Source organism: Monodelphis domestica, chromosome 1 (genome assembly GCF_027887165.1).
Source record: "Monodelphis domestica isolate mMonDom1 chromosome 1, mMonDom1.pri, whole genome shotgun sequence".
Taxonomy (NCBI): Eukaryota; Metazoa; Chordata; class Mammalia; order Didelphimorphia; family Didelphidae; genus Monodelphis; species Monodelphis domestica.
In genome coordinates, this window is record NC_077227.1 from 358,897,256 (window position 1) to 358,922,954 (window position 25,699).

A 25,699-nucleotide genomic window follows, 5' to 3' on the forward strand; every position below is an offset into this window, starting at 1 on the left:
TCAAACTCAAGCTTTTGTCAAGCGAAATATTTGTCAAACATAATAAATGGAATGTCCAAAACATAGTATGAAATTAAGCTGTGGCTTCATGATTCAAGGTAAAATAGTAAACTTTTAAAAGAATTATATCAGAAAATGACAATTCCTTCCTTACTTTACTCACACCTATTCAGAATACATCTTCTCTGCTTCTCAAGTACTGTCTGGTTTGCTGAAGCCAGGTCAAAAGACTGCAGGAGGTACTTTATGTGACATGTGAATAGCAAGATGTATGTTCCACTTTTCGAGATGAATTGTATTGTCACCTGTGTATAGATGAGCAGCCATCTATTTTTGGACTACATTAACTTTATTAATTGAATGACTCATGGATTAGCCAAGCTATAAAAAATGGACAGTCATTTACTCTTCAAAAAAATTTAAAGAACTAATCCTTGAATTTACTTTGATCACTGTCCCCTTCAAGAATAATTTTCCAAAACATAGAGCAGAGGGTATTTTTTTTTTCAGTCCATGGTGCCTCATTTGGTGAATTTTGAAAGGATGTGGTTATGACTTTTGACATCAGAAAGGAAGCCAAGCGATGCTGACTGAATGTAGATAGAAAGATAAAACTGGAGGCACCTAAGCTGTCTTTCAATAGTGCTTTGAGAATTAACCGCCTCCCCTTCACAGTCTTTTTCCTAAACTTGCTTCCTCTGGCTGTGCAGAGGGGTTATGTCCAAGGCGTGCAACCTATCCAGGACTGGACCATGAATAACTGTATCCTGCTGGAAGAACAACTGATCAAAAAATCCCAACAAAAGAGAAGGACTTCTCCTTCTAACTTCAAAGTGCGCTTCTTTGTTTTAACCAAAGCCAACTTAGCATATTTTGAAGACCGACAAGGGGTATGTGACTGCTATTCCCCCCCCCCCTCCCCACTGCTTTGAATTGAATGTGTATCCTAGAGAGAATGAACTAATACTCTGAAGATTTAACGTGCTTTTAAGTCTTTATAAATTATTGATTCCATTCTTGCCAGAACCCTTAGGAATTTAACTGTAGCACTCATTTATTGTCAAATTCAGGAGTCCCAACTTTGCCTATAGTTTGGCAAAACAAAAACAATGGGAGATCACAATAATGGGTCTATGAAGTGTAGAGCATGAGGGCAGCTATTTTCTATTCTAGAATATCACAGATAGCTAGGGATTCACTGTCAATGCGATGTCTATCTGTCCTTCTAGTTCCAGAAATAGCCATCAGGCTGTATCAAGAGGTCAGGAAACAATGACTTTATATTATTATTTTTTAGGGTAGGGAAGAGCACTAGAGTATCAGGATACCTGGGGTCTAGTTAAAGCTTTGCCATCCTAAGTTATTTCTTTAATTTTCTAGAAGGACATTTGTCCTTGTGATTTTTAGAGTGCTTTCCAGTGTAAAGATGCAATGGTTTTGTGAATTGTCCCTTGTACAGTACTTTTTAATTCTTCAATGGATTTGTCATCTATAATTCTGTGTCCATGTTGTCTCTGTAATGCAGTAGACACAAATGTTAGCTCCATTTTACAAAAGGAGACACAAGTTATCATAGAATGTTAGAGTTGGGAATGACCTTTAGACATCATTTTGTCTAAGCCCTTCATTATATGGATGAGAAAATAAAGGCCTAGAAATGTTATGTGTTTTGTGAAAGGTCATACAGCTAATTAGTGGCCTCTCTGTAACAACTGGATCTCTTCGGTCACAATCTAATCCTCTTTTAGCTATAGCATGATGGCTCTCCATGTGCTTGGTATGTATTGGTAGAAAATAACGAGGTGATTTGTTTGTTTAGATGTAATTAATTTCCTTTGAAACCCCATATATTTTATTTTGTGCATTTAAAAAATGTTAGCCAGATGGACGGGCTTCATCGACTATTGAAAGAATCCCTGAACAATCCCATCCCCCTAAAATTAAGAAACCAGGTCCAAATAATTCATTCTATTAGTCAAAAAATGATATAATATGACTTTTAAAATTTATTATGAATGGCATCTTTTGTTAAAGTCCTTGTATCAAATGATAGCAGCATATCTAGGCCCTTAAAAATGCTTAAAATGGTTTATATTTTTCACCCATTACTTTTTATTTGCTCTATGTAACATTGCCTTATTGAGCAATGAATTGGATTTATTGCATTAATCAGGCATAAAAAATGACTTGAGGGTGTAATTTCCAAATAATAGCCCATCCCAGTGGTTTTGAATCAAGTTTTACTCCTTAGAAAATTTTTCTAAAGACAAGACTTGATTACATTAAAAGTTTTTTAATATATGAGGAGAATTTGTCAATTCTGGGAAATAAATGTTCTGGTTAAAGACTCCTTGCTGAGTATCAAGTACATAGCATCATGATTCCAAGTGTTGATTGTTGGGGTTTTTTTTGTGCTCATAATACATGTGTTCAAACAAAGGTAACATTTTTTTCTTTCAAATTTTGCCTAAATATCACTAAAATATACAGTAAAATACAGAGAAACTTGTCCAAGATCACAATGAGATTGTTAGGGTGAGTGAGTTAAGGTTTCATCTTGCTTTCTCAATTTCTAATGCTAAAGCTCCCACACAACCTCTTCATGGTGGGCTACTTGACAATAATAACACTATCATGAGAAGCATAGAAGTTTTCTTCTTAAGTATCATCAATTTCATTAAATATGATCACCCGAATTCTCTTCGACGTCATAGAATTATAGACATAGATCTAGAAGAGACCTTAGAGGTCATCTTGTCCAATTCCTTCATATTACAACTGAGGAAACTGATGCCCCAGAATGTCACACAGGAATGATTAGATGGAAAAGGAAGAATCTAAAATAATATTCTCTGATTCTAAATTTGTCACACTCACCACTTCATTACATCTGAACACATTAACTTTCAAGTGAAATAAAATGAAAGCCAAGAAGTTAAAGGGCTCCTTATAGTCATGGCCACACCAAGAGTCATTGGGAAAGTTGATATCTTTCTATTAATATGACCTAACTATAGTTCTGTGTTTGTGTGTGTGTGTGTGTTTAATTTTCAAAGTTATTTTAAATAGCCATTTTTCATTGAACTATATAATTTCTTAGCTGCAAGGGTCCTTAGATCATTGAATATCAGAACTGGAAGAAATCTTCAAAAATAGGACATAGCCTGTTAAAACTAGAAGGGTTCTTTGAACAGAGTGTTCATGCTGAGAGAGATCTTAGAATATGCAATGACAGAACCAGGAGGGACTTTCACATGAAATGCCAGAGTTAGCTGATCCTTCTTGTCCTTTTAAAAGCTGTATCCCTGACTTGGAAAACCAATACCTCATAACCCTCTCCATAGTATAAAATTTTTATCAAATGAGCATTATAATTTACAAAGGAGTTTATAATAAATAAGGAATATTTTTTCACAAACCTTAACTTCAGTCTTGGAATCCACACTAATTATCAATTCTAAGATAGAAGAATGGTAACGGCTGGGCAGTTGGGTTAAATGACTTTCCTGGGGTCACACAGCTAGGAAGTATCTGAAGCAGATTTGAATCCAGGCCTCCCAACTCCACATCTCAAATAGGGAATTTAAATGATAGGTGTACATCTTGGGTAGCACTAGATGGAAATTCAGGAGAATTAGATTATAGTCCCAGTACTATTATTACCTAGCTAAGTGTTCTTAAGAAAATTACTTCCCCTTTCTAACTCCAATTTTCCTTCTCTGAAAAATTAGAGTTTGTCTAGATATCTATGAAGCCTTGCCCAATGTAACATCCTCTGGTTCAGTCTAGAATCATAGAATAAAAACACTCTCAGGAATAAATGACTGCCTTTGCTCAGAGGTGGTTTTGGTGAAAGGAGCAGGAAGAGAACATGAGAGTGCTGGGTACCTGAAGAAAAAAGGGGAGGAAGTACAGAGGGAGAAAATGAGGGTTGTATGGGATCACTAAAAACAAGCTTCTGGAGTTCACAAGTATACATCCTAATTTTTCTTCAGGACTGTCTAGATCTTTTAGAAGATCAAAACTATCCTTAACATTTTTATTTTCTCCTTTAATGTGCTCTCTTGCACTGTAATTGTCAATTAGGTGGTGTAGGAATTGTGTCCCCTTATATAGGCAGGAGTTTAAACAACATGGACATTTAAATGGAAATATGAATGGGTTGATTACTGTCAACATCACTCTGAAGCTCATAGAATTTTAGAACTAAAAGAGCTCTTAGAAGTTTTCCAACCCAGCCCACTTATTTAACAGATGAGGAAACTGAGGCAAATGAACTTTAAGTGAATTGCCCAACACGGTATAGTTACCAACAGAGCATGAATTAGAATCCGCATCTTTGACTCCTAGTACAACATACAGAAATCTGCACAGAGAGTCTTCTGTTCAGATAAGAGTATTAAAATATCTTGAACTAGGTAAAGAAATATTTTCCTTGAATAAATATCAGGGGCTTTGGGGTCCTAATTCCAATTCGTTACATGATCTCTAAAATACCCTCCAGTTCAGATACTCTATAGTTTTGTTTTGTTTTTTAAAAACCCTTACCTTATGTTTTAGAATCCATAATAAGTATTGATTCTAAGGCAGAAAAGCAGTGAGGACTAAGCAGTTGGGGTTAAGTGACTTATCCAGGGTCATACAAATAGGAAGTGTGAGGTCAAATTTGAACCCAAGGCCTTCTATCTCCAGACCTGGCTCTCAAACCACTATGATACCTATTATTCTATAGTTTATCAACTTTCACTACCATAGCCTGCTTGGAAAGAGCACTGGCTCTTTCCTGGGTTTCTATCCCACCTCTGACACTTCCTATTTGTATGGCCTTCTCAGTTTCTGAATCTTTAAAATACAGGATTTGGATTAGATGGCTTCTAAAGTCCCTTCCATCTCTAGACCTATGATCCATAAGAATTTATACTATTTTGTCTTTATATCCCCGGAACCTAGCACGTAGTAGTCACTTAATCAATGTTCATTGATTGACTCTACCATCTCATAGGAAGGCATTTTTACCATCTAATCTAACATCTTCATTTTATGGTTGAAGAATGACAAAATGACCCGCCCAGAGTTACTTAGTAAGTGGCAGAGCCAGGACCAAAAGCTGATCATCCACTCTAAATTCAGTGCTTTTTCTAACTTTCATAGGAAAGTTATGAAACAAAATTTTTGTTGATCTTAAAGCACTGAAAAGCATTTTTAATGTACAATTCCCCCCCCCCCCCCGTTTTACTATTTATAAAGAAAGAACTATTTCATTTGGTGTTTCTTTTTCTTAAAAATTCTCACTTTCTTTGTTAGTATAAATTCTTTTTTTTAAAGCCCATATCTTTCATTTTAGAATCTATACTAAATATCAGTTCCAAGACAGAAGAGCAGTAACAATTAGGCAATCAGGTGTTAAATGACTTGCCCAGGATCATACAGATAGAACGTATCTGAGATCACATTTGAACCCAGGACATCACATGTCCAGGCCTAGCACTCTATTCACTCTGCTACCTAGCTGTCCTTTATTTGGTGTTTCTTAAACTGAGGATTAAAAAAAAAACTTTTTTAATGCTAAAAAAGTGAGCTGATGCTATATGTAGATATTTCTTCACCCCCTCACTGCAAGAACAATGGAGAATTTGTGCTTAATAATAGTAATTATAGTATTAGTAGTAATGCTAATGATAACTAATATTTATATTGTGTTTACTGTGTACCAGACACTGTGCTGAGAGCTTCACAAATGTTATCTCGTTTGATCCTCATAACCTTGAAAGGTAGGAGATATTAGTATCCCCACTTTACAGAAGAGGAAACGGGTAGACAAAATTTACATGACTTACCCAGGGTCACACGGCTATGAAGTATCGGATGCTAGATTTCAACTCAGATCTTCCTGATCCAAGGCTTAGCCCTCTGATCCATTGTACCAACAGACAGAAAACTTTGATCAATTTGGTGCTAATATTAAAAGGGCCACTGACAGCACATTCTATTCAATAGTTATTCAATGTCTATTTTGCTGGGTACTGGGAGAGGGCTCCTGCCCTCATGAGCACCACAGGAGTAGAGGATCTCTGGAAGCAAGGATTTGAGTGCTTTCTGGGCTGTGTTATCTGACTAATGCTTCAGGGAGTACTAATTCACCCCCTCTGTCATACAGCTCACAATTCCTGTGTTTTAGTGGACCATCTGTGGCTAAAAACCTTCATCACTTTTTTAATGATGGGCATCCTCAGACTTACCTACGATCTTGCTCAGTCAACAGATGCATCACTCAGGCTAGTACTTGACCATTTCCTAGATTCGTAGGACCTGCTGGAGATTTGTCTCCTTGTCATTTCCTTAGAGGACCTAGTGGGCTTCACGACATACTGGGTGGCCTTTGAGAGGACATACCCTTCCTCATCTGTAAAATGAGAGCAAAGAGGAAAATGACCTCTTATGCCCTATCCTATGATCCTATTGTATTTCTGGCTCTATAAAATAGGATGATAATACCTGCTCTAACCTATGTGCCAGGCACTGTGCTAGGTGTTGGGAATAGAAATAATATAACAATCCCTACTTTCAACGACTTACATTCCATTTAAATAGGGAAAACATGCAGGTAAATATACAGTGAGGATATAACTAAAATGTCTATTTTCCTAAAAGCTTCATGTTTTTGATGCCAGAAGGAAACTCAAGAGAGCATCTAGTCCAACAGCCTTTTTCAGAGTTGAGGAAACTCAGGTATATAGAAGCTAGCCAATGGCATGTCCAAGGGTCATATAGCTAGCATGGCCAGAACTAGAACCTTTGTATCTTGATGCTTAATTCAGTGTTTTGTTTTGTCTTGTTTTTCACCCGAATTATTATTATCATCATCCCTGTTATTGTTTTTGTCATTACTCATTGCACTGGCTCTTTCTCATAGATATCTTCAATTGGAAATAAAAATTCCAAGGAATTAGGGCTTTCTCTAATATCCTCTGGAGAATTTTTTTAAACCCTGACCTTTCAACTTGGAATCAATACTGTATATTATTGTTCAAAGACAGAAGAGCAGTAAGGGGTATCTGAGACCAGATTTGAACCCAAGTCCTCCCATCTCTAGACCTGGCTCTTTATTCACTGAACCACATGCCCCCCCTTTTTCCCCACCCCAAGGATTCTGAACTGGCATTCATTGTTTCAATACCATTTCTTAATGAATAGCTCTGAGCATAAGTGAAAGTAGCAAAAGAAGATCCTTCCTAATAGAGATTATGATAAATGCTGTCATCTGAACAAGTGCCCATTCTCCATGGAGTTATTATCTGCCCTTGGTTTGCATTTAGAGAAGAAAAGTAATAATTGGTCCGAGAGGTAGAGATCTAGCTGCTTAGATTCCTTTTCATCTACTTTGTTTTTATCTTATATATTCTGATTTGCATGTGTTGTTTTCCTCATTAGAATGTAAGGGAAGATACTATTTCTTTTGGATCCCTGGAGTCTGGCACAATGCCTGGCACTTAGTAAGTGCTTAATAAATGATTGTTGGTCTATAGGTATGGAATGAGGCACACATTTTCAACCAGAGTCTATAAGCTGATTTGTTCTGCTTGGCTGTAGTTACATGTTTTGAAGGAGAGTTCTATCACTGGAGGTATCTTTAGGAAGTGGCAGGGATATATAAAAAGAGCATCAATAAGTTCCTTGCAAACAAGTGCTTCATTTTTCAACATTGTATCCCTAGACCCAGAACATAGTAGGCTCTTGTATCCCCATCCTGGAACATAGTAGGCACTTAACATGTTTAGTGATTGATTGAAAAATTTTTAAAAGAAAAAATGAGAGATTAACAAATACTAGCTTGAATATAAATGAAATTTCAGGTATCCAACATTTTTTTCCTACTTGTTTTTAAGAATAAGATCCTCCTAACAGCTCTAATTCCCTTTGTAGTAACTTGATCTCATTTAAGTAACCATTAATCCATTAATCTGCATTTTTCTTCCTCATAAGAGACTTTCTTTCTTTTCTATTTTTGTTCCATTCAAAAACCTGGCATTAAATGATATGTAACAGGATAAGAATGAGCTCAAATAAGGTTTCCCAGGTGTTCACCTGAAATACAAGCTCACCGACCACACAAGTTTACTGCTTGTCTGTCTCCTGGACTAGCTATGAGATTAAAGAAAGTCAGAACTATTGTATATCCCAAAAATATAATTTCCTTAGAATTGTGGTGCCAGAAAGGACTTTAGAGATCATTTAGTGCAATTCTTTTTTTTTAAGATGAAAAAACGGAGGCCCAGAGAGGCAAGGGACTTGATCAAGCTCATTTGTCAAATGCGATGGTAGAACTGGGACTAGATCAAATTGTAGGCTCAGTCCAGTGCTCTTTCCCTAGTCATTCTTCTGTTGGAAAGATGATAATACATTATTTCTATGTTGCTCTTTTTTTTTGTTTGTTTAGTTAATCATAGGGCCATAATTCTGGAGCTAAGACATCAGATGTTAAGTTCAACCCTTTCCTTTTAAAAATGAAGAAACTGAGGGTCAAGATTAAGTGATTTGCCCAAGGTCACATAGGTAATAATTTTGTTAATATTTGATCAGTTCTTCTTAGGTACATAATTCCTTAAAGCAAATAGTTAATATTTCTATAGCCTGTTATAGTTTACAAGTCCTTTTTGTACTACTTTATGAAATAGGTAACGTAACTATTATCCTTTCCATTCTTCAGAGTAGGAAACTGAGGCTGAGAACTACAAAGTGATATCCAAGATCATAAGTATTTTGTTTATAACCCTTACCTTCTATCTTAGAATCAATACTGTGTATTGGTTCTAAGGCAATAAAGCAATAAGTGTAAAGATTAAAATTTAGGAATATGGGGAAACTGAGGCAGGTAGAAATTAGTTTCTCTCTGCAAGGAGTATTATATTTTTTAGAGGTTTATTAAAGGTTAAAGATTAAAGAATATACAAGTAAGAAACACGTGCCTAGGCCAGAGGCCTAGACAAAATAACCTCACATCACGCAAGAGACGCGTCTGCTCCAAAACGGAAGTCCAAAAAAAGCCCCAAAACCTTTGCCACCAGCTTAAATCCTTCCTCGATCTCAGCCCATCTCAGAATTCCTGTGAGATTACAAAGCATTTTGGGAAGTGGAGCAAAGGCTTGTGGGGATTGTAGTCCTGTATTCAAGTCTATTTTTTACATAAGGGCTAAGCAATGGGGTTTAAGTGACTTGTTTAGGGCCACACAGCTAGGAAGTATCCGAAGTGTAAGAGAGGAACTGGACTTATATATTACAGTTATATTACAGAAGCCAAATTTAAATCCAGGTCCTCCCATCTCTAGACCCGACTTTCAATCCCTACAGCACCTAGCTGCCCCCAAGGTTACATAAGTATTTAGTGGAAGAGCTGGGATTTTCAACTCATTCCAAGTTGTGTCTCTCAGCTGATTTATAATAGTAAATAATGGAAAAACTCAGGTTTGTTCTGTCCTTTGTAAAATCCTCAGTTTAAATTAGATCACTTGCTTTTGTTTTAAGGGCAATTCACTCTCCTTCAATTCGTGTAAGTGATATTTTTCAGATTTTGACTAATTTTCTGGAAAGAGATTTTTAGATCATAGATTTTGAATTATAAGATCATTAGAGAATGAAGAACAAGTGGTTTTAGGGATCAGAAAAGGCTTCATGCAGGAGGTGGTGTTTAAGTTGAAGCTCCAGAGAAAAGAAAGACTCAGTGAGGTTGAAGTGAGGGAAGAATGTGTTTATCATGGGGAAGGTCATTACAAAAGTTGGATGGGAAATGATGGAATGGCCAGTATGAAGAACAAAGAGGAGATCATCTGTAAAGGACCTCAGAAGACATCTAGGTCAATCCCTTGATTTGACCAAAATTGAGGTCTAGAAATAGGACATGGCTTTCTTAAGATCAGACAATTATTAAGTTGCATGGTAAAGATCTGAATCCTAGATTTGTGAGTTCCAATGTCAGTAATTTTATTCCTTCTAATACCACACATAGAAGATGGATATTCAGCAATGAAGTTAATAGCCTTTGTGGATAAGGTCATGTCAAATTAATAAACAGAGCTTGGAATTGTCAGATTTAGACCTAAAAGGGATTTTAGAGACCACCTATAGTACAACTACCTTGTTTTTCAGTTGAGGAGACTGAAGAATAAGGAAAGATTTCACAGGAAAGGTTTTGACTTTGAAGCTTTGGCTTTGAAGAAAAACATTGACATTAATGAACAGAAATCAGTGGGAAGTTAATTCCAGACATGGAAAATGTAGTAAGTAGGAATGGAGAATGTAGGCATGAAACTGAAAGAAGGTAGGACAAGAATTAGGAATTGAGAGTATTCCAGTTTGACTGGTTTGACTGGAATGTAGAATACTCAAAGAAAAAAAATCGAATGAGTTAAGGCTGAACAGGGTATGTGGGAAATAGAGGGCCTTGAATGCCAGGAATAATAGTTTTACTTTATTTAGTAGTCACTAGGAAGCCACTAAAAGTAGTTGACCAGAGAATTAAGATGATTGCAGCAGGTCTAGTCAATGGAGAAAGAAGACAAACCAGACTGGGGAAAGATTAGAGGTAAAAGCAAAAGGATACAAGGAAATTTTTGGATAATTCCAGATAGATTTTCTTTCTCTACATACATTTCTATAGGAATATCATAAGAAAACAGAATTATTTGGCCCAAATTTTCACTTTGTATGTGTAGCTAATTGCTTAATGATTCACTTCACTTAACTATGCCTACTATAGAAAGAGTTTTAATTGCCTCAAGAGATTTCATTCTGAAAGCCAATAAACACACATTAGATGGGTTTTGGTGAAAATCCCAACTTTCTGGTCAGGGAATAACACTTTTATTCAAGGAATGATGCATTTATCACTTCAATTTCTACACTCAAAATAGGTCTGAGGGGAGAGAATGATATACTTAAAAGCACAAGACTCAGGAGCTTTTGAAAACTAGAAAGCAACAAAGGCCCATTTTATTGTGCTATGAGATTCTTATAAAATGAAATATGCTCATGTCAAACTCACCAAAATAAACACACAGAAATCAATCAAATTTTTAAGCCCTTCCAAAGATCTTATAGAACAAATGCTAAAATTCCCTCCCTACACTTTCTGGAACATGCTCACAATCAATTACACCAGTTACTGGACCTGTTGCAGTTTATTTATTTATTTTTTTAAACCCTTACCTTCCATCTGAGAATCAATACTGTGTATTGGTTCCAAGGCAGAAGAGATGTAAAGGCTAGGGAATGGGGATAAGTGCCCAGGGTCACACAGCTAGGAAGAGTCTGAGGCCAAATTTGAACCTAGGAACTCCTGTTACTAGGTCTGGCTCTCAATCCACTGAGCCATCCAGATGCCCCGCTGTTGCAGTTATCTTAACTTAGGCCCAATGTTAGTGTTTGACTTCATGCCCCTCTAAGAGCCACTGAAAATGTTAGAGCATAAACTCTTAAGTCATTTCCCATGCATATACAATTCTCTCTTATATCAAATTTCCTTCCAGTTCCTTGAAATCTAGTAAAAGTAGGCTGTACTCTATAGGTTAATAATCTGGTCCAAGAGCTTTATGTTACATATAATTCCCATGGAGCCGGAATAATTCACATACTGGCTCCCTGATGTGTTTAATTGCTTAATGTTCTAATTTTCTTTCTGTCACCTCTTTCTAAGTGAACCTTAACTAGTTTCCTATTTCATTTTGATATGAAAGCATTTAAAATGATATCCACAAGAAGCATCAATCTTGAGCATTAATTAGGCAGTGAAAATAGTTGGCAGCATTAACTTAAACTTCATGTTCACTCTTTTAAAAATGGAGCTCAAAATATCCCATTTTGACCTTTTAAGTTATTACATTTTAAAAACAATTATATTTCTAATGGGAAGCTCTAAATATTGAAGACTATTATACTGCTAGCATCTAGAAGAATTCTGCATCAAATTTCATCCTGGAAGAGAGGTTTGAGTTCCCCTTAATAAGGCAATATTCTTACCATGTCACTCTCAGTGACCTTTTTAGGGTCCCCCATAATCTGGTTCTAACCTACATTTTTGGCCTTATTTATGGCCACTCTCCTTCCTGAAATCTATACACCAGCCTGTGAGCTGATTGCTAAAATTGATATGCAATCTTCTTCAGTATATAGGCCATCCAACCTGCCATGCTGGAGATGTATTCTTCATCTCTTCCTCTAAATATCCTCAGCTTCCTTCAACTCATGTCAATTCATAAAGCTTTCCTGATTTATTCCCAAGTTTTCCTAAATCACTTTGATTTTTTCCTTTACTACTATCACTCCAACTGTATATTCTTTTAACCTATGTACCTGTATGTACACACACACATACATACTCATACACACATATTTTTAGGGTAAATAGATGCTTATGTAGTATGATTTAAGGAATTGATTGCAAAAACAAAAACCCTTCTCCCAAATATCTCAGCCCATTAATGGTGTTGGGGTGCCTAAAATTCCCCCATTGCTTGAAAGCACAAATATTATTAGACAGAGAGAACACGTAAGCCATTGTTAGCTAGCATTATCAGACTAGCAGTTAGCTACCTAGCAGGATCATGAAAAAATGGAACACACAACAAATAGAATAAAGGACCAACAATTACTAAGTTAAAAATGCTGACTTGAGAAGAAAGACGAAAGGAAATGGGCACCTGGAGGGAAGGGGAGGTTTTGGTGCCATCAGAAAAGATGGACCAGGAAGGAAGATGAAGGATCAGCAAAAACACATGTAGGCTTTTCTCACAAATCTGCCTCAAATCAGTACTTTGCTGGACAAGTCAAACCCCAGGCAGCTTTATACTGAAGTTTTACTATAATATTGGATATTTCATGGCTTAGCCAAGACTCAAACGTATTGTTTTGTTTCCATAACAGTTCAGAGTGACCTATTGCTGCCTCCATTTTACAAGAAGAAGTTTGCCATGGGGGTGGGAGGAAGCCGAACCTGGGTTCAGTCCTGGTTATTCCACTAACTAATAATATAATACATGCACACAGGTCTTTCTGTCTTACCACATACTTTTCATGTATAGTGGGATGATTGTGGTTTCTTGTTGACCAAAGTACAGCAACAATGCCTGATTAGTTAAATTTTGGTCAGTAAAAATTCTATCTCCGAATACATACATATGCTATCTTTTACAGTTTTTTACAACTACCCTGTAAGGTAGTGGTGGTGAAGGATTTTTGTTGTTGTTGTTTTTTGGTCTGGACCTCTGATTTCATTGTCATAAGGAACTCTCAGTGAAGAAACTCCGTCTACCAAAGCATATCAGCACCTAATCTGCAATTTACAAGCTTAGAAAGTTAGAGACTTTCACTGGATGTCACAAATCCAGTAAGTGTCAGATAGATGTTAATATACCCATTTTACAGATAAAGAACCTGAGGCAGACAGAAGTGAAGTGATTGTCTCAAGGTCTTCTAGGTAGTACATGGCACAGTTGGGATGTGAATCTAGGCCTGCCTTCATTCTTATGTCCTTCATTTTACCTTCCTGAGATTGAGTTTCTTCATCTATAGAATGAATAGGTCAGAATAATTATTTTTAAGGTCCTTTCCATAATACAGTAGGAGAACCTAAGATATGAACTTGTGCACTAATCAGGAGCTTAAACAAAAGACCAGTCATATCCCAGGTGCATAGTTATTTCCTAAATCTGAAAGACCTGTGGCTCCTAAGATGGGACTGGGGGGACAGGCTGGAGAGAAAGAGAGAAGGGGAGAGAGAGATAGAGGAAGGGAGGGAGAGAGAAACAGAGACAGAGAAAGAAGTAAGGAGGGAGAGAAAGAGACAGAATCTCTTCTGTTAAGTATTTAAAAGCCTTCACAACTTGGTTCCAAGCTATTCATCAAGCCTCATTATCCATGACTCTATTAATTCTACATTTTAGCCCAAGTGACTTTCTTGCTCTTTCCCATGAGTGACACAGTGTCTCCCATTTCCATGACTTCACCCGGACAGTCTACCATACCTAGAATTCTCTTTACTTTTACCTCTTAGGATTCCTAGCTTCCTCCAAAGCCTACATCTCACATAAGGACTTTCTCCAATCCTCTCAGCTACTAGTGTCCATTGAAATTACTTTGTATTTACCCTGACTGTTCTTTGCATTTACTTATGTGTGTACATGTTATTTTGGCTGAGTACAATGTAACTTCGATGACAGAGACTGTTTTTGTCTTTATATCCTATGCCTACTACATTTAGCACTGTGCCTGGCACTTATTGTAGTAGGTGCTTAATAAATGTTTGCATTTTGATTGGTTCACTGAAAAATGGTACATTTGAATGAAATAATAAGTCTGCTTTATTGTGCCTGTCAACTCTTCCCTAAAATGATAAAAAATCTCCATCACAGAGCGGAGTTTACCTACCAAATCTTAGTAATGACTAGGTTAAGAAAAAAATGGTCTACTGTAGAACTGTGCCTGACTGTCCTTGATGACAGTGAATTCCCCTTTGTCTTTGGGGGAGGGGTTGAGAGAGAGAGAGATTATAACATATAGAGAAGCTTTACATCATCATATGGAAATTTGGAAGCTTGTGATCAATCATCACCTTCAAATTGCAGTAGCTTAAAAGAAATCTCCTATTGTGCATCTCCTACGCACAAATTGAGACATTTCCATCCCAAATATTCATATGGGCTGTTTGTGGCTGACTTGTGGGGTAGAGCCTTCTGAGCTTGTATTGGTTGGATCAGTCAGAATTGTACACACTACATAGCGATGCCATTTTGATCTTCTTTGAGTACGAGGAACAACTACCAATCCTTAAATAGTAAACACCAAATCCAGAGTTTGAAGGGACCTCTGAAGCCTCTGGACCAAACTGTACCCTAAATAGGAACATTCTTTGCAAAAATCTTAAAAAATGGATGTTCAGGGGGGGCAGCTAGGCAGCTCAGTGGATAAAGGGTCAGGGCTAGAGTCAGGAGGACCTGAGTTCAAATGACACTTCCTAGATATGTGACCCTGGAAAAGTCATCTACCCCTGTTTGCCTAGCCCTTGTCCTTCTGTCTTAGAGTTATTACTAAAACAGAAAGTAAGAGTTAAAAAAAAAGTAAATATTTAGCCTTCATCGGAGGACCTCCAAAGATGGACAATTCACTAGACCTCATTCCATTTCATAGTAGTATTTCTTATAATCAATAGAATTCAAGCTCCTTAAGGGCATGACTAGAATCACAGGCATGTATCTAATATAATCTCAGTATGCCCAAACATATTACAATGGGTGAGCAGCCCTCGTCACCACGGTGTGGCTAGCCAGGATCCAGCCTGATAAGAGCTGAGGAAGGCTTTCCTAGCGTTGCCGTTGCTGCAGCTGCTACCTCTGCTATTCCTGCTTCCTTTTTCCACTTCCCACTAACTTTTCTTCACTGATTCCAGCAGGTTCTGGTGGGGGAGGAAGAAGTACAAATGCCTCCTGACCTGGTTGCCACATAGTCAAAGACCCTTCTATGTTTCTTTGCCCACTCTGGTAGTGATTTCCCTTGGCAGATCCCAGTTCCTCTGGGAGTAGGTGGGCTGACTAGCCAGTCCATAAGCCTTGGGTGCTGCTCTTGTCCTTCCAACCAGCTACAACTGGAACAAGGAAAAACCAGCTAGGCCTTGTTTTCCCTTTTTACCCCTAGGTTCTAGTTAATAATGTTAAAGGAGGTAAAAAAGTTAAAACTTTAAAAGAATGTAAGAATGTACCTTTGGCTGTTACCCCTTAAACTTCAACATGCTCTTCGTTGGCAAAGTGTGAATGAAGGAAAAGAGAGCATTACTGTGAAGATGCATCTTCCTATTCTTTTTAAATCCAAGAAGGTAAGGGTGGGAAAGTTGCTCTTTATTTTAGGGGGTAGGGGAAGAGGTTGACTAAAAGGAATCATTTGTCGAGTTTATTTCAAAATAAAGGTTAGGTTGGATTTTTTAAGCTTAGTTTTAGATTATTTTACTTGCTGCGTAGTATCCTTTATGATTGTGTTTTCAATAAATATTTGCCTTAAAAATATAAATAAAATTCCTTGAATGACTATCATCATGAAATGTGCTAATATCCACCAATGCCTAGAACACATTCTTTGCTTCTCATTCTAAGAATTCTGTTTCCTTCATCATTCTGATAGGTGTCCCATTTCCTCTCAATTATTTTCTATTTACATTGCATTCGTAGTTTGTATTTGCTTGTATGTGTACTTGTTTATTTCAATAATTTGTAAAATTCCTGGAAGCAGGAGTTATTTTTTGGCTTTTTATCTCAATGCCTAACATACAGTAAGCACTTAGTACATTTTCCTAAAAAAATGAGTGAAAAGGGACTTATAACCTTCTTTCTCTGAGATTCATCTCATCTCAGTTGTCCCTTACCCCCTTTAATACAATCCATTTAAATTCAGAAATATTTGTTATGCCCAAAAAGTGAATAAAGAAATATGCTGGTCCCTAAGGATACAAAGATAAAAAGTCTCTTGTGGACCTTACTTTTTATCAGTAATATCCCTGGCTAATATTCAGGCCAATTAATCAATGGATTATTTATTAAGCACCTAGTATATATAAGGAATGGATATGATTGCATAGAACTGAATTTGAGGCTAATGCTGAAACTTCACACACCTAACCAAAGACAGAAACCACAGTGTGTTGAGAGATCCACACAAAAGCATTTTTGACCTGCCTTTCAAAATACTTTGCAGTGAAATAATCAGAGGTTTGAAAGAACATTTGCAGATGGGAGTGGAAGCAAAGAAATTGCTGTCCCAGATAATTTGGGTGGAACCTTCAACTTTGACTCCAAATATCTCAACCCTACTTCATTTTGATGAACTAGTTTAGAATATGTATCTGTCATGTTAGATTAATGATTAGTATTTTATGAGGTTTTTTTAGAGGATCTTTTAACACATACCTGTGTAAGATACAGGTACAGCTGGCTAATATTCCTAGACAATGTATCTGATTAGAAGACTGCAAATAGGATATTTCAGTCTCTGAACTTACAGTTCCACGCATACATGCAGATGTGTTAGAGCCAGGTTTGCTGAATACCCTTTACTACCAATGGGCCCCATGGTTCCCACCATAGAGGGCCAGATCCTTTGTATGTTTGATAAGAAATTTTCATATAGGGAAATTCTGCTGCTATCTCCTGCTATCAAATTCACAATATCACCTTTTCTTTCTTTTGGCGATAATGAGGGTACAATCTTTGGAAAAAATGACCCCATGTAAAACGATCTGGATGCTCTTCTCCATATCATAATCAGCCTCATGGTACCTCATGCCACCAGAGAAGGAGGAAAACTATGTGACTGTCATGTCTAGGTTGGGAAGATCTTATGGAAAAAGAAGAAAGGACAAAGTCATGGGTTGATTAGAGTTTGCTATATTCTAATTGTCCGCTCAAGCCTTCAACACTACCAAACACAAATCTCATTATTTTCGCCTATAGAGTTCAAGTGAGAACATTCAGGAAAAACCCAGCCATCATTGAATGGCAGCTGTACTAGTGTTTCTATTAATAGTACTTCTTGCTTTGAGTCAGTACTTACATTTTATCCTAAGAGGGAAGGGAAAGCTCAGAAAGTAGAGTGTTCTTAGTAAATGTTTAAAATCAAGCCCTCAGGAAGTGAGTGAACTCATGATTCAACCTGGGTACTTTTCAAGTAGGCATTGTTAGCATCTTCAGGGAGATCCCTGGAGCTTTTTTTAGTAATTCATAGAATGATAGAACCTCAGATCTAGGAGGGACCTTTGGCATTTTCTAGTCTAACCACTTGATTTTACATAGGAGAAGGCAGACACTTGGCTAGTTAGCAGCAGATCCAGAAGAAGGACCTAGATTTCCTGACTGTTAATCCAACATTTTATCCGTTATAACAAGTGATATTTTTTCTTTTAAACAAACCACCAACAACAAAATCAAATTCCTTTAAATGGTCAGCTAGGTAGCATAGTGGCTACAGTGCCAGATTTGGAGCTGGTAGAGCTGGGTTCAAATATGGCCTTAAATACCAACAGGCTGTGTGACTTTGGGCAAGTTATTTAAACTCAGATTCCTTGCCCTTGCCACTTTTCTGTCTTAGAATTGATACTAAGACAGAAAGTGATACAGGTTTAAGGCATTGGGGTAGAAATCATATATGATGCTGGCCTTATATGGTAAAATCTGTCCTGATCTCAAATGCCTAGGAAAGTCCCAGGACTGAGAGTTGGAGGAGTTGGGATAAGAGCATAATTCTAATAAAGTAGGAGATGTAGGATCAAAACATTTGGGTTTTAAAGCTGATTCTACTAGCTGTGTGACCTTGGGCAAATTATTTGACCTCTCTGACCTCAGTTCCCTCATCTGTTCAGTGGAGATAAGAATATTTTGCCTTCCTCCCCTCCTCTGAGATTGTTGTGGGAATCAAATGAGATACTTTTTTATTAAATGCTTTGTAAAGCATATATATAATGTATATATGAAGCCATACATATACAGATACCGTGTGTGTGTGTGTGTGTGTATGTGTAAAAGTGAACCATCATTATTACCCCCTTGGGAAAACAATTTTTAAAAACCACTTATGTTCTGGCTTAGTATCTATTATAAGCAGAAAAGTAGCAAGGGATGGGCAACTGGAATTAAGTGACTTGCCCAGGGTCACAAAGCTAGGAAGTGTCTGAGGTCAGGTTTGAACCCAGGTCCTCACAACTTCAGATCTGGTACTCTATCCACCATACAATCTAACTCCCCCTTGACAAAACTAATGACAAGACTATAGCAGCCAATCTACTGTAACAAATCAGGGCAGTGGAACTGAATCCAGCCTGTAGGCTATAAGGAAAAGTCTGATTTCATTGATGAAGGAACTCTTAGTATAGAAACTCCCTCCACCACCACATATTTGCAGTTTATCTATACCTTAAATCTGCTTTAAAATTCAGATAATTAATAAAAAATCCATTTTCTCTCCCTATCCTTGGAGGAGTGGGGGAAGAAACCTCATGTAGCAAACATGCATAGTCAAGAAAAACAAATTACTGGATCGGTCATCACCCCAAGACATACATCTCATTTTATACCTCGATTCCATCACAATTTTATCAGGCGATGGGTAGTGTGCTTTATCCATTATTATGTGCCTTAATTCTTTTAGAGAACTTTCTAGGACATGAAGAAGTTAAGTCTAGGTATCATAGTTAGCATATAATGAAGGCATGTTTTAAACTCGGGACTTCCTGCTCTCAAGGGTGGATTTCTATCCACTGAGCCCTGCAACTATAAAATGCACTCGAGGATTAAGAAGATCCATTTTTTATAGAATGCATATTTTTGCATGCATATGGACATAACTACTTTGTCTCTGAATTGTGATATGTGCATATACACACACACACACACACACATATATATATATATACACACACATATACCCAGCTGATGAAAGAGATGAGACCCAAAGACAATATAATTCTGAACTATGCAGACAGAATAACAAACAGAAAACCAAAGGCAGGTTTTGCTTGGGCTCCCTCTGGCTTATGGGAGTGAACTTTTACTGTTTTTCTTGGATGGTTTTACCCTGGCATTTTCAGAAATAGCACAGTTGTTTGGGGGAGATTATAGGGCAATAGACACTTTCCAGACACCGGATTGTGTTTAGCCTCCTGACCAGTTGTGCACTCAGCTGGCTAGTTGTTTCTAAGGCATCAGGACTCACTATTGCATCAGGAGAGACCACGGGGAAAATTGTGATTGAGTACAAAGACAAAGTAGAATGGCTTCTAAAGGCAAACTCGAACAGTCAGATGATAATAAAAAAGGACTTTGAGGCTACTGTATTAAACTCATTCAAACACAGAGCAATGAGTTCCCCAGGAAGACAAGCTTTATAATATAGGCTGGCTTGAGTCTTAGGGGCAACCCACAATCTTGGTTAACTTTCCACTTAAAAAGAATATTGAAAACTCCTTGGAGAGCAAGTTTTTATTCCTTTAGATCTTTTGTATTTGAACTGAGGAGGCTTCACCTGAAATTTAGAACTTCCCATATTGACTTTTCTTTCTAACCCAAACCTTCAAACCATCATTTAGCATCACCTTCTATATTTCAAGCATTATTTACATAGTTCCTGGAAGTATCCAGGCTGATATCATCATAGACTTTTAGACATGAGAGGGAGTCTATCAGCAAATATTTGAAGCATTTAATCCTGCCCATCTTTCCCATTTTAGAGATGTGGCGAAAAACAAGGCCACAGAGGCAAAAATGATTTGCCCAGGGTCACACAAACTTGTGATAGAACTGGGACTGCAACCAAGACCTATTAATTGCTTGTTCCATTGTTCTTTGTACTACTCCAATGCTCACAGAATCATAAAATCACAGAAACTGAGAATTTGAGTGGACTTCAGTGTCCATTTAATACGATCCATTCATGAAAGGAACCCCTATTATAATTTAGCAACTCCTGATCATCTAGCTGAAGATGGAAAACCTCTAAGGATGGGGAACCCACTACCTCCTAAGGCAGCCCATTCTACTTTTGGAGGGAAATTTTCCTAAACATCCAACCTAAATTTGTCTCTTTGTTACTTCCACTCATTATTCTTGGTTCTGCCCTTTAAGACCAAAGAGAACAAATCTAATCACTAATGATAGCCCTTCAAGTACTTGAGACAGCTATCCCACAATTCAAGGAAGAAAACGTCTCCAGTACCCTCAACTGATCCTTGTATATCACTGTCTTAAAAGAATTATGTGCTTTCTATATGTGAGATATTAAAGAAGTTTTGGCACTGAGAATTTTGTTATTGTTTAAATCTTCTTTTTCCATCATTTAATATTTTATTAAATACATATATAGATAATTTTTAACATTGGTTTTCTAAAATTTTGAGTTCCAAATTCTCTTCCTCCTTCCCTGAGACAGTAAGCAATTTGATATTGGTTATACATGCAAAACATATTCCCATATTAGCCATGTTGTAATAGAAGAAGCATAGAATAAAAATCCCCAAAGAAAACATAATGATTCCCTCAGTTCTTCCTCTGGAGGTGGACAGTATTTTCATCATATAAGTCCTTCAGAATTATCTCAAATCATTGTATTGCTGAGAACAGCTAAATGCATTCACAGTTGATCATCATATAATATTGCTGTTATTTGTGCAACGTTCTTCTGATTCCGTTCACTTCAGTTTGCATCAGTTCATGCAAGTCTATCCATGTTTTTCCAAAATCTTCCTGTTCATCACTTCTTATATCACAATAAGCACTGAGAATTTTAATGATGAAGGGTCAGATGAAAAACATACAAATAGAGAGAACAGAGACATTGTGGTATAGTGACTAGAGTGCTGTTTAGATTTAGGGAAATCTAGATTCAAGACCAGCTTGTGTTATACTATGATCCTGAGCCAGTCCCCTAACTTCTCAGTTTCCTCAGCAACTCTAAGAATAATTTGCAAAGAAGGTGCTGCCAATACACATTAGTAGAGGCAGCTTCCTTACTGGAAGCTCTAATGAAATTACCCGCCTTATTCACCCCTGCTTTTTTCTCCCAATCCCCACCCCCATTTAAATAAAAATAGAAATAAATTAAAAGATGACAAAGATAAGGAGAAAGATATCAGGCATTAATCAGAAGGAATGTAGAAGCATCCACATTAGCTTGTCAAACTGGCAAAGGTTTAAAAGATGTTTTTTAACTTGACCCCAATGCCCAAACATCCACAGAGATATCAAGGTTGCTGCCACTTCCTTTACTTTCACTGCATCAGATATACCATCAAGTGGACAACAGAGATATGGGACAGCAAGCCTTGTGACCTCTGTAATTTCAAAAGTCTATAGGTCACATTTCTCGGTAGTGGCTGATGGATGCAGGAAAACAATCTTTTGTACTCAGCCTGTTTTGGAAGCTACTCAGATCAACTGTACTAAAGAGCTATGATTATGGGGAGAGCAATAGTGTTTAATCTCAGCTGTGGCAGACCCAAAAAGAGAATGCTAGCTTGTGTATGAGGAGACAGAGTGCTCATAGAGGTTCCTAGAGGCAGCTGCTAATAATCCTCCATGTAGGGTCCATGGACTCTTGGGGCTCTCAGGGACTTTCATGCACATTTATCATTTTACAAATGGGGAAACAGGTCCAGAGAGACACAAAATGACTTATACAAAGTCACAAAATAAGTTGATGACAAAGGCACTACTTTTTGTGTCCTCGTTTACTTTCATTTTATAAAGCTGTAGTTATCTCAGAGGTCATCTGATTCAACTTATATCTAAATTAGTACTTCTATTACCAGATCCCTAACAAAGTCATTCAATCTCTGTCTGAAGGCTTCTAATTAGGGGGGAAATCTATTACCTTCCGAAGTGGTCTTGCTCACTTTGGGCAATACTAATCAACCTCTTTTTTTTTTAAATGCCCCTTGGTGATTTCTTGGGGGCAAGAATATAGGGAGGCTAGTTGTTTCTACAATTTGTTTTTAGTATAGGGCAACCATGATACTGTAAAAATACTCTGGCTTGCCCTATAAGTTATATGGTCAAATCAATGGGATAACAACTATTTCATAACAACTTCCACTGATGATCCTAAGGAAGTCATAAACGTCCTAATATGGATTACTTTGTCAGGCTAGCATAAAGAGACCCCTGGGAAATAGGACACAGGGGATGGGTGAATTTGGTGGCAATCAAACAGAGGAAAAGGTATAGGATGTGTATAGTAAAGGAAAGATAAGCCCAATTGCAATACCACAATGTGTAACATAGGCAAAGTAAAGTAGGCACGTAAATGGTACCTGGAGGTTATAGAAAGTGATGAGAAATGGGTGCTGAATGCCAACTTTGTCTAACTCACATGCTATTTAGGGCTACATATGGCTTAAACTATTTAACTAATGAGGCAATGGGTTGGCACCATAAGTAAACCAGTTGGCTCTATTGTGCTTATGACCATAGATTGTACCTATCCTAAACCTCAACTGCCTGCCTCTCATACATGATTCATTAATCAAAAGGATAATTTTGTAAAATACTGTGTATTTTGCATTGAAAAGATTGCTGCCCTTGTAGTCATAGGACCTGAGTTCAAAATCTGGCTCTTCTACTTATTACCTGTGTTACTATAGACAAGATATTTTTCCTCTCTGGGCTACAGTTTCTTCACCTGTAAAGTGTTGGATTGGATGACTTTTAAAATCACTTCCAGTTTTATATCTGATTTTATGACCCACCCAAATCTATCATCATCACTAACTGGGGAAAACAACTCAGAGCATGTCTTGATGAGCCATCAACAGCAATATCTGCATCTGGTATGGAAAACACATAGTCGTTCTTGCTGAAATAGAAGGATGGACATGGACCAGCTCACAGTAATTTTGGTGGTGGGAAGGGTAGTTGAGGGAAAGCTAAGGATTGGGGAAGGAATAGGAAGAAGCTGATGGAGAATTTTTAATCATAGGACCATAAATTTAGAACTGAAAGGGATTTTAGAAGTTAATGAATCCAACCTTTTGGTTTTACAGATGAGGAAACTGAGCCAGATTTGTCTAGTGTCGCATAGGTAGTGTCTAAGACCAGATTCAAAGACAGATCCTTCCTGATTTCAGGTATGATGATTTATCCAACTGTTCTACCTAGCTGATAGGCAAGGTAGAAAACAAAAGAGCTGCAATTTGAACCCAGGCCCCTTGACTCCAAATCAGAATTTTTCTCTTTATCACTGCATTGCCTCATTCAGAAGTGCTCTGGATAGAAGACCTCTTGAATTTTGCTTGCTTAATTAGAATTATTTTTCTCTCCACAGAAGAAACGAATTTTGAAGGGTTCTATTGAACTTTCCAGAATCAAATGTGTGGAGATTGTGAAGAGTGATATCAGCATCCCTTGCCACTATAAATATCCCTTCCAAGTAAGTCAAATAAGTCAGAGCAGCCAATCTCTCATTGCTAGCACCACAGTGACTGGGCTCTATCATTAGGGAATATAGATAGAGATAGCATAGAGATACTGACTCTGGTCTTTTTGTTGTTGTTTTTATTCTATCATTTTTCAGTCTTGTCCAACTATTCATAACCCCATTTGGGATTTTCTTGGCAAAAATATGAGACTAGTTTGCCATTTCCTTCTCCAGCCCATTTTACAGATGAGGAAGCTGAGGCAAGCAACAGTAAGTGACTTACCCAGGTTCTCACAGTTAAGTATATGAGACTGGATTTGAGGAAGATGAATCTTCCCCACTCCAGGTTCTACACTCTGCCAACTGTGCCACCTAGAGCTGGGTCTACTGGTTAGTGCCGTAGAAAAGGCTCTTAGATATCTGTGTTCTCTTTTTCATTGATGGACTACAAGTAACAAATCCAGTTTCAATTTCAGAGATCATAGGCTAAATGTGGTTGAAGATGTTATCACTATTACATCCAGAACTTTTTTCTACCATTCTGTTGAAAGGGGTCCCTCTTTTGATGGAGCCTCAAGTTCCACAGTAGAAAATCAGGCAGTCCCTGGCCAATGATTCTGCGATGGAGGGGGTGCTATCAAAGAAGTCATAGAATCTTGGAAATGTGACTTGCCCAAGTTCACACAGCTAAACTAGCAAGAGAACCCTAGGTTAATATTGCTTCAGCATTACTGAGTGAAAAAGACTAGGATCATAAGCAGTATGTGTCTGCATTGTATTCAGAGCTCCCATGTTAGGTCACCATCGTCTCCAACTGTTTCAGGGATCTCCCTTCTCCAGTCCTTCCTTCTCATAGCTGCAAAGTGATGCTACTATGACATGGGTCTGACTATACCACTATCCTGTGGTAATCCCCTGTTACTTCTAGGATTAAATATAAACTTTTCTGCCTGACCTTTAATGACTTTCCTAGCTTGGCTCCAGTTTACCTTTCTAGCCTTAAAATATGTTCTGTTTCTTCACACACTTTCCTGTCCAAGAAAACTGCCTTTCTCTCCTGTCCTCATACATGACACTCCATTTCCTTCCTATGGCCTCTGCACAGGCTGTCTGCCACTCTCTTCAAGCTCCCCATACTTGTAATGCACTCCTTTATCTCCACAGCTTAGAATCCTAGTTTTTCAAAATTATTTTTTATATTGTGAACTTGGCAGTCATTTGCAAACAAAAAGAAAAAGATACAAAGGGCAGTCAGTTGATCAACAAGGACTTGTTTAATATGTGCCAGGCCCTATGCTAAAAGCTATGGATAAGAAACCGCAAAAACAGACCCTGAAAGGGGGTCACTAGGTAGTGCATTGGATTGAGAGTCAAGTGTAGAGAGGGAAGGTTCCGGTTTAAAATCTGTTCTCAGATATTTCCTAGTTGTGGGACCCTGAGCAAGTTACTTAACCCCCACTGCCTAGAACTCTTGGAACCAATGCACACAGTATTGATTCTAAGATGGAAGTTAAGAGTTAAAAAAAAAAAAGACTTTCATCTCTATCAATAGAAAGATTATATAAGAAACTGGAAAAGAAAGATTATATAAGAAACTGTGAGTTTCTATTATGTAGGCTTTTAAAAAAAATAATAATCACTGAGTTCCCTTCTGTTCTTTTTTCTTCTGTTCTTAAAAAATGTTTTATTGAGGCTTCGTTTTCCTCCTGTCTCTCCCTGCATGCTAATTTTTGCCTCCCTGCCCCCAGTAGAAGCCTTCTCTTCT

The 25,699-nt window shown here is 37.5% G+C and overlaps 1 protein-coding gene across 1 annotated transcript in view; it reads left to right on the forward strand.

The window, feature by feature from the left end:
- The first annotated feature begins 634 nt into the window (after positions 1 to 634).
- ITK (IL2 inducible T cell kinase) overlaps positions 635 to 25,699 on the forward strand; it is a 100,602-nt gene continuing 75,537 nt past the window's right edge. Inside the window, exons 1-2 of the mRNA XM_001379586.3 lie at positions 635 to 890; positions 23,842 to 23,946. Coding sequence (XP_001379623.1) covers positions 753 to 890; positions 23,842 to 23,946 — 243 coding nt within the window. The 5' untranslated portion in view covers positions 635 to 752. The remainder of the gene's footprint in view (positions 891 to 23,841; positions 23,947 to 25,699) is intronic.